Source organism: Aquila chrysaetos, chromosome 17, assembly GCF_900496995.4.
Source record: "Aquila chrysaetos chrysaetos chromosome 17, bAquChr1.4, whole genome shotgun sequence".
NCBI classification, from domain to species: Eukaryota; Metazoa; Chordata; class Aves; order Accipitriformes; family Accipitridae; genus Aquila; species Aquila chrysaetos.
In genome coordinates, this window is record NC_044020.1 from 742,885 (window position 1) to 752,303 (window position 9,419).

Genomic DNA, 9,419 nt, shown 5'->3' on the forward strand with positions numbered 1-9,419 from the left:
CCTTAAATTTCTTCAGGTTGTGGGCCTGCTCAAGGCAACCACTGGTGAAACTGGGGTGGCTGTGGGAAGTTTTGTGGGGCTATGAGCCAGCAGGCTCAGGAAAGCAGTCTCTCATTGCTCTGCCAGGGGAGGTGCTGGCTTCTGTGCAAGAGTGGTGTCCCCTCAATAAAAAAAGGCTGCCTTAAGGCTAAGAGCAAAGTGCATTTTTGCCCAGTTTCTGTGACTGAAACTGGAACTCCTCTGTGTCCAAATTTGTAAAAATCAACTAAAGTGAAGGTACCTGCACCTACAGGAGCTTTGATCACTGCAGGCCAAGCCCTGCCTCCTTCACCTCATCCCAGCCCCTTCCTTCAGCTGTCTGTTGCAAAAGCAAATCTGTTAAGTTTTGCCATGAGCTTGAGGGCAAAACCGAGACATAAGAGAATCTGTATTTTCTGTAAGTCTTGAACCTAGCGTAGCTTTCCTTACAGCTCCCTGGCCTCTTGCTGCTCTTCATGTCCCTCTGCCCTGGAGGAGGGTCATGGAGAAAAGGAACGTGACGCTGAGACTAAGCCAAGGGGTTAATTTTCACAGCAGGCTGTCTGCAATGGGTCCCGTGGAGCGTGTCCTGGGTGCAAGGCTGTCCGACAGAGCCTGTGAAGGTCGGAGGGATGGTGCTGATTGCGTGATGGTCTGTGGGCCAGGTCATGGTGAGAACCTGTGTGGGAAGCTTTGAGTAGCCAAGCCATAGTAGCAGAACAAGTGTGAGATGTTGATCCCTAAGTTTCTTTCCAAAGCAAACAATATATAGAAACAGGATTGTCCTGGTCCTGGGATTCAGGGTCAAGATTAGATGTCTATAGGAAAAAGGGGGGGTGTGAGGGTAGAAGTGACAGTCTCTGCAGAAGACAGATTCACATGGACTCAGAAGTCCCTTAAAATTGGCTTATGCCTCAGGATTAGGGGGAAAAAAAAGAAAAAACAAAACAGGATGGGAATTGCTAACTCTGGTTTCCATTAGTAGTTGCTGCCAGAGGATGACTGTTTCCCAGTGGTGCCCTGGAGGAACGTGGATTCATTCCAGTACTGCTTCAGCCTGTCTTGTGCAACCATCTCACCCCAAAAGCACTGCTGTTGTCAAGTATTTTTAATTTGAACTTCCAGCAAGGCAGCTGCAGTGCAGAGCTCTGTCTGCACGGAGCAGTTTTGGGTGCATCTGTGAACAGTGAAACCCTGTAGTGGTAGTCATAGGATCGGGCTCCTTGCAGGCAAAGGTGAAACTTTTTCTTTAATGGAAAGCAAAAGTACCCGGCCTGGCAGAGGGGGGTTAAACCCCACCAAGTGGAAGTTCAAGTGTGCTGCCTTCATGTCCCATGCCCCATCGCAGAAAGCAAAGACTGGCTGCCTCCCTGCAGCCTTGACAGAAGCTATAGCTGGCAAGATCATCGCTGGGTAAGCGAACAACCCAAAAGCCTGGGGAAAGGGCAGACGTGGCACTGGGTGCTTGGTACCGCACCTCCACCTCCCCGTAGTCCTCCAGCAGAGCCCAGGCCACTGCCGAGAAGGTGGCTGGCCGGGCAGGGCTGGGGGCTCCCGGCCAGGGGGGCTGGTTGGGGGGGGCCAGGCAGTGGCCAGAGTTGTGGCGGGGGTGATGGTGGCCGCAGTGGGTGGTTTCACGTCAGCTGGCGGACGGGGTTGCTGCTGAGCTGCAGGGTGGCCAGCAGCGGGGCGGAGGAGGTTGAGGTTCGGCTGGAGGTGGTCAAGGTTCCTCAGACCCCTGGAAGCGCCTGGCCGGAGCTGCTCCCCCCCTCCCGGCCACCCCTTAGGCGGAGGGCAGTGATGTCCGGGAAGAAGCCGGCGTCCAGCGTGGGGAAGAGGGGGTGCTGCGAGGTCACCTCTGTGGTGGCAGGGGGCTGGCAGCGGGCAGTGAGGACACAGGCTGGCGGAGCACTGGGCGCAGCACTGCCGGACAGAGCGGGAGCAGTTTCGGGGGGGGCACGAGGGCCCGGCCGCGCTGGTGGCACGGAGCAGGGCAGGGTGAAGACTACCAGCCGTGGCACTAGCGCCGGCCAGAGCACGGCTGGGACACGGAACAGGCACTGCTCCATCCACCCGGCCCTCCCCGAGGGACCCCGAAACAGGTCTTGGTGGTTCGGTGCAGGCAGCGAGCTCCCCAGGGTGACTCCTGCCAGCCTGGAGCAGGTTCATCCCCTCTAGACCTACATCCCCGGTGGTCCTCCCCGCGCAGCAGAGCGGAGATGAGCAGGAGAGACGGTGCCTCCGAGCTGCTCGTCACATCGGTGCGGTCGGGCAGTCACCCTGCGTCAGGAGAGCGATAAGCATCCCGGGAGCCTGCAGGGACGGAGGAGATGCCGGCCCGAGGCAGCGGCCAGGGAGGGTTTGGCCATCTGGCAGTGGGGAGGCTCGCAGACCCCGGCCAGCGGGTCTGCACCCACAGGTGCCACTGGGATGTGACATACTGGTTCTGGCAACTGAGATATTGCTGAATAGGGGAAGGGCTTGAAGGGGAGAAGACATTAGTATCAAATCTTCCAGATTTTTATCGGGCTGCAGACCTGCTCGCATTCCCTGGGAGAGCGCAATGCAGAGCCAAAAAAGGGAAATGACAGAGTTGGGAAGGAAAACAAAGGCCTCCATGCCCTTCTGCAAGCAAATGCTGTTTCAGACAGGCACTGCCACCCCTGGCCTCTTCAAAACAAGTTGAAGCAAAAATCAGGAGAACTGAGGGCTGTAAATGTGGCCACGGCCCTGCAGCCTGCCTTGCCAGGTGCCGCCTCCCTTTTGCTCATGCTTACTGCCGCTGTTGCAATTTTGTCTGGATGTCACCTTTCTGCCCCGCACCTCCGTAACTCCTGTGACTTGCGCAGCCAGGAAAGGAAAGTGCAAATCCCACACGGGATCTGGCCGGGCTGGTGCTGCGACGTGCCAGGCTTTGGCTCCTGGCCCCCTGCGAGGCGAGGGGGAGGCGATGTCTGGGTCGCTGCCCTCTCTCCAGGGGTGTTTTACCTTTCCTCCCCCCTCCTCCTTCTCCTCCTCCTCCTGCGTTGCTGGGAAAACGGCACAACGGGGCCCATTCAACTCTCACTTCTGCGAGGAGAGCAAACTTGCAGGAACTTGGCAGCTGCTGGACGAGGTGGGGGAACACTTTCGCCTCCCTTTTTTTTTTTTTTTTTTTTTTTTTTTTTTTTTTTTTTTCCCCCCCACCTCTTGAGGAGCAGGTACCCCCAGCCCCGGGTGAGTGACACCCCCCCAGGTGTGTGGGAGGGGGTGGCAGGATGGTGCCTGGCACGTGGCAGTGCCCAGGCGCAGGATGGGGGGTGCTGAGCTGGGGCCGTTGCGTTGGTGGCACTCGCCGGTGGCTGCATGGCGTGGGGGGGGGGGTGACCCCGGTGCGTGTGGGGGGCCGAGGCAGGGCTGGCTGTGGTGGCGGCAGGAGGGCAGAGTGGGGGCATGGGACCGTGGGGGATGATGAGCCACGGTGGGTGAGGGGATGGGCACCACGGTGGGTCCACGGGTTGAGCCTTGCAGACCCCACTGCTGCTGCTCCCCAGAGCTTGGGGGGGGTTGTATTGGCCATCTCTGCAGCCCCGCCGCTCCCCCGTGCTCCCCCCAGCCTTGGCCTCTCTCCAGCACGTCCACCCCAGGGGCTCGCTGCTGCCTGGCCAAAACCAACCCGTCCTTCCTGGAGCTAAACAGTGGAGATCTATTCCAAAAACTGCTATGAATAGCCTGGGGGGTGGGGAGCAGGGAGCGTGCAGGGTGGGAGGTGCAGAGCTGGGAGGTGGCCAGGGTGGTGGAGATAGGACATTTGCAATTAAAAGAAAGGTGGCAGCTCAGCAAGCCAGCGTGATCAGGTCCCCTGGGTGGCTATACCTGCTTGCCTGCCTTACAAAAAAACCAAGCCTTGATTGTAGGAGGAATATTGATACCTTGTACAGAGGAATACAATTTTACGCTAGTGATATACGAAGAAAAGGGGCGGTGGGGGTGCATGATCCAAGACAGTTCCCTGTGACTGACCACCATGCTCCTACCAAGCCCCTCACAGGTGCTCCCAACTATCGCTCAGGGAGTTTAGATAACCCAGGTAAAAGCTGTTTCCACGTGGAGACCTGCTATCTGTGACCTTCGCTTTTCATTCTAACTATTTCTTTTCTCCTCCTTCCCGCTCTCTTGCTCATTTATAACCTATAAAATCACAGTGTGAGAGCAAGAGCCAGTGAGACCTGCCCCACCGGATCACAGCAACGGCCCCCCACGGCACCCGGTGCCCGTAGGCAATGCTGTTTGGGGACACACGGGAGCCTGGCCCCTCTCCCGGCCTCACTGCTGTCTCTCCCGGCCGCAGGTTCCCTCCGCCATGAGGCTGTCCCGGGGGCTCCTCCTGCTCGCGGTGGCCCTGGCGCTGGGGGGGACGGCGGCTGCCCGCTGCCCCGCACCCTGCGTCTGCGACAACCTCCGCGCCCACGTCCTCTGCCTCAAGGGGAACCTGACGGCTGTCCCCGGCACCATCCCGCAGGTGGGCAACGGGAAGGGCAGGGAACCGGGGGAAGAGGAGGTGGAGATGGCAGCTCTGGGGTAACTCAGCGTTTTATTTGTGCGACCGACAGCTCACCAAAAAACTGGACCTTCGGGGCAACAGCTTCACGGTCGTTCCGGTGGGAACCTTCCTCGCCACACCATACCTCACGCACTTGGACCTGCAGCGCTGCAAGGTGGAGAAGCTGGAAGAAGGGGCGTTCCGGGGGCTGGGGAGGCTGGTCTACCTCAACCTGGCCTCCAACGGCATAGCCCTCCTCTACCAGGAGTCCCTGGACGGGCTCTCCTCCCTCCAGCAGCTCATCCTGGAGGGAAACCGCATCGAGGAGATCCAGCCGGGTGCTTTTGGCCACCTGGGGTCCCTCACCGTCCTCGACCTGAGGGCGAACGCCTTGGTCTACCTCCCCGACATGGTCTTCCAAGGTCTGCAGGCCCTCCGGTGGCTCCGGCTGTCCCACAACACCCTCCACGTGCTGGGCAGCGAGGCCTTTGCCACCCTGCCCGCCCTGCGCAGGCTGAGTCTGGACCACAACGAGCTGCAGGCGCTGCCTGGCGAGGCCCTGGCCAGGCTGGATGCGGCCACCCGGCTGGACCTGGGCCACAACCCCATCACCTATGTGGCCGAGGAAGCCCTGGCCATGACCTCCCTGAAGCATCTCTTCTTGGACCACGCTGCCCTCCAGGACGTGGCACCTGATGCTTTCACCCGCAGCCCCCAGCTGCGCACGCTGGACCTCCGCGAAAACCAGCTGCGGGGGCTGCCGCCCCTGGCCGGGGCCGGGGGTCTGGCGAAGGTCAGCCTGGCCGGGAACCCCCTGCTCTGCTCCTGCCTCCTGCGCCCCTTCCGCGACTGGCTGGCGAGGGCGCGGGTGCAGGTGGAGGGGTCCTGCGCCGCACCCCCCGCCCTCCGTGGCCGGCCCCTCGACTCCCTGCGGCCCCCCGAGATGAGATGCGGCCACCCCCAGCCGCCCCCCAGCCCCGCCGCCCCATCGGAACGGCCGAGGACGGCTGGCGGCCGGCATTGCCCCCGGGGCTGCGCCTGCTCCCCCGATTTCCGTCACGGGTCCTGCGAGAACAGGGACCTGCGGGAGATCCCCCGGGGCTTCCCCGGGGACACCCGTCTCCTCGACCTGCGCCGAAACGCCTTCGGGACGGTGCCGCCGGGCGCCTTCCCCGGCCTGAAGGAGCTGGCGTCCCTCCACCTGCAGAGCTGTGGCATCAGGGCGCTGCGCCCCGGGGCGCTGCGGGGGCTGGAGAGCCTGGTCTACCTCTACCTCGCCGACAACCTCCTCTCCACCTTGGCGGCAGCCGCCTTCGAGGGGGTCCCACGGCTGGCTTATCTCGACCTGGACCGCAACGCCTTCGCCCGCCTGCCCGCGGGCGCCTTCGTGCTCCTGCCCAACCTCATCTCCCTCCACCTGCAGCACAACGCCATCGGGGAGCTGCTGGAGGGCGACCTGGCCGGGGCCGGGGGGCTGCGCTGGCTCTACCTTGCCGGGAACGCCATCGGGCACGTTGCCCCCGCTGCTCTGGCTCCTGCCGCGATGCTGGAGAAGCTGCACCTGGAGGGAAACCGCCTGGTGGAGGTGCCCACGGCTGCCCTGCGGGGCCTGCCCGCCCTGAGCGAGCTGAAGTTGTCCCGAAATCCCATCAAGCGCGTGGGGGACGGCGCCTTCCTGCCGGTGGCCTCCAGCCTGCAGCACCTCTACCTGGACAACATGGGCCTGGAGCGGGTGCGCGTGGCTGGGGACCCCCCCCAGGGGCAGGGGCACAGCCATCTCATTCAGGGCTGGTGGCCCCCAGAGAGACATCCGAATGGATGTCCCTGAACTCCCAAGGCTTCAGGAGATGCTCCGTAGCCCGGCCAGGAGCAGAGGCTTCCTTGGGCTTAGCTGGAGCGTTGTCTCACTCCAGCCTATCCCCCGGGACAGGCTTGCTCCTCCTTAGAGACATCCAGCGTCAGTGGGTTCCAGACCATTCCCCAAACCACCCCCAGCCCTGGCCATAATTCTCCTGCTCTTGCTACAATCTCTCCTGTGGGACTTTCCACTGCTATTACCCTGAATTCCAACATCCTCTAAAGAAACCGATGTTAGCACCACTCTCGTAAGGACCATCCACCATCCACAGCGCCCAGGGATCGCTCTAAGACCTCCTGCACGTCCCCGTCTTTCCAGGAAGACTGAGCAGGGTCTAGTGAATCCCCAAATGTGACCGAAACTGGTTGAGTTAATTAACAGTCCCTGAAGCACATGTGCTGCTATTTAAATCAGCTCTTTCATAGGGCCACCAGGTTCCTGAGAGGCGGTCTCAGCCCCTCAGGCTGCTTAACAGTGCAGTGGCAGAGATTTGCTCCCCTGCCTCCATCAGGACGCCCCTGACTCACCCTCGCTTCGTTGCAGATTTCCCCTGGTGCCTTTGCTGGCCTTGGTCCCAAGATCAGAAGCCTCTACCTGGAGAGCAACAAAATGAGCAACATCCCTGACATGAGCAACTTCACCGGGCTGGAGATCCTCAACCTGCGGGACGTGCCTTTCCGCTGCGACTGCCAGCTCCTTCCCCTGCGCAGGTGAGTGCCGTGGCGTGGGGGGGGAACAGCCCCAGGGGACAATGCAGGGGACGGCTGGACCCTGCTGCGCCAGAGGCACAAGCCCACGGCGTGCTGCCCGTTTTGGGTCTTCTCCCACGGTGGTGAGACGGAGCACGTGCCTGTGTGCAAGGATGGAAGTAGCCTGGGTCTTCCTCGTGCAGGGAAAGCAGCCACAAGCTGGGGAGGGCAGATACTGGGATATTCAAAGGTCACCCAGGTGAGAGCCTGAGCAACCTGGCCTGGCTTTGAAGCGACCAGCACCCGCTCACGGGCACCGAGTTTCTCCTCACCCTTCCCCCTGTCTCCCATTCCTTTCCCTGATCTCCTGCCACATTTCCAGGTGGATCGAGAAACTCAACCTCCGCGTAGGGGCCACCTGCGGTTCCCCTGCAGAAGCCCGGGGGCTGAAGGTGAAGCTTTCCACCACTTTCCAAACCTGCCCTGGATGGGGCCGAGGCAAGGCTGGGGGAGGCAGTCCTGACAAGACCAAGGCTGCAAGCAAGCGTAGCAAGACAAAGAGATCAGGAAAATCACCAGCCAGAGGCTTCAAGAAGAGCAGAGCTTAGGAAAGGCATGCAGGACACAACAGGGCTGTACGTACAGTCTGGCAAGAGCATTTTTTCTGGACTTGTCCCCACTGCGGCGACCTGGATATTGCACAAGGTGCAAAGGAAAGAGCCCAGCGCCATCAGAGCAATGCCAATTTGCCAAAGATGCGGGGTTTGTTTTTGCAGGACACAGAGGCACATTACCCTGGAAAGAACTGGTGCAAAAAGCTTCTGTAGTGTTTGCAGCATGCTTTGAGGACTTGAACAACAAAGCTAAATACTTGCTTTTTCTTCCCAAGGCTCCCTCCAGCCATGTGGAAAAGTTGGAATCCACAAGTTTGTTTTTGTTTTTGAGAGCGCTGTGCTTTCACAGCTTCAGAAACAGTCAAAGAGCCCTGAGCATGACTGCAAACAGCACCAATACAAGATCCTGCACTGGCTCAAATCTTAGAGCAGAAAACTTAAAAGTTATCATCAGTGAAAACATTGCCTGAATTCCCAGCAGCTCCTCAGAATTAAAACATAAGCAGATCGAAACCTTTCTATTTCCTGCAAAATTTGATCAGTGGTCCAATCGGTGGAATGGGATCACCGATCCCATAAGTGATCCCATCATAAGTGATGCGCCCAACCTATTCCCCATGGCAGCCTGGGTTGGGGACCCCCCCCTGCTCGGCCCCATTTTAAAGTCAGAAGTTTGTTCAAATTGAGGCAGCTTTAAAAGATAAACACTTCTAGCCATTAAACAACTGTGTGGGGCATGGAACTGTTACAGCAAAGAACAGGAGGAAGAAAGACAAAGGTGTTTAGAAATTACCATCCTATAAAGACAGGCTGCCCTACAAGCCCAGCTGTTTGACAAGGCTGGGGAAAGGTGGCAGCCCAGGAGGGAGGGCAAGAGAGAAACGCAATGGCTTTGCCATGAAACGAGATCCTCCCGTGTTAAGACATGGATTGCAAGCTGGTGATAGGCAGAGCTGCTGGGACAGGCAAGCAGCCCCAGGCAGGTGGGCAGGGAACCCCCATTAGGTGCCTTCGATAAAAATGCCACCCCTGCCCCATGCTCACCCCATCCCAGTTTCCCCAGGAGCCCAGGGCCCTGCTGGGGGGTCAGTGAGGGGTGGGCTGAGATGGCACAGCTCTCCCGCCCCGTTTGACACAGAGACCCTCCACGCTTTTTCCACTTATGTCTCCTTGCTCCCCCACGGCCCTTTCTTCCCTCTCCAGTTAAAGGCTCCGTTTGCCTCTTTAGACGGGAAAAGAGGAAGACTGCATTAATTACTCCCGGTTTCTACCCCGTGTTTTCTAGACAGTTAGCTTGCCAACATTTTTTTTTTTTTTTCCATCATGAACCACTGTGCAAAGCGGGAACTATTTTGGCATCACAAGTTCTCGCCTGGAAGCTGAGGGGAACATGGCCAGGGCAGTGTCCTGGGCAGCCACCATTTCCCTGGGGGGTTTCAGAAGGCACTTGCCCTACAGCCGGCCAGGCCTCGCAGCAGCACTGACAGGCTGGGCTCTTCCTCACCTGCAGAAAGTTCACAGGAACCTGCTGCAGGAGATTTAAAACTGTTTTTCATCCTTGTTGCCATACTGACCTTTCTGATTTCTGCCCTGAACTTCGATGGCCAGGCTGGGGAAAGAGAGAAATGCTACAGCTTTGCTCTAAAATGGGAAACAGCATCCCCTGCCTTAAGTTATCTAATGTGCTCTTGCACATTAGATATTCAGCCCTTAAGCAG

The 9,419-nt window shown here is 59.1% G+C and overlaps 1 protein-coding gene across 5 annotated transcripts; it reads left to right on the plus strand.

The window, feature by feature from the left end:
- The first annotated feature begins 86 nt into the window (after positions 1-86).
- CHADL (chondroadherin like) lies at positions 87-9,098 on the plus strand. 5 transcript variants are annotated; one of them, XM_030041128.2, is made up of 6 exons: positions 87-641; positions 1,001-1,431; positions 4,349-4,519; positions 4,611-6,272; positions 6,942-7,108; positions 7,470-9,098. In XM_030041128.2, the coding sequence occupies exons 3-6, from the start codon at positions 4,361-4,363 to the stop codon at positions 7,693-7,695; spliced, it is 2,214 nt and encodes a 737-aa protein (XP_029896988.1). In that variant the 5' UTR covers positions 87-641; positions 1,001-1,431; positions 4,349-4,360; the 3' UTR covers positions 7,696-9,098. The 5 variants fall into 5 exon arrangements, with proteins under 5 accessions (XP_029896988.1, XP_040985483.1, XP_029896986.1 ...); XM_041129549.1 differs by lacking the exon at positions 1,001-1,431 and adding an exon at positions 2,536-3,133; XM_030041126.2 differs by lacking the exons at positions 87-641; positions 1,001-1,431 and adding an exon at positions 2,222-3,133.
- The last annotated feature ends 321 nt before the right edge of the window (positions 9,099-9,419 follow it).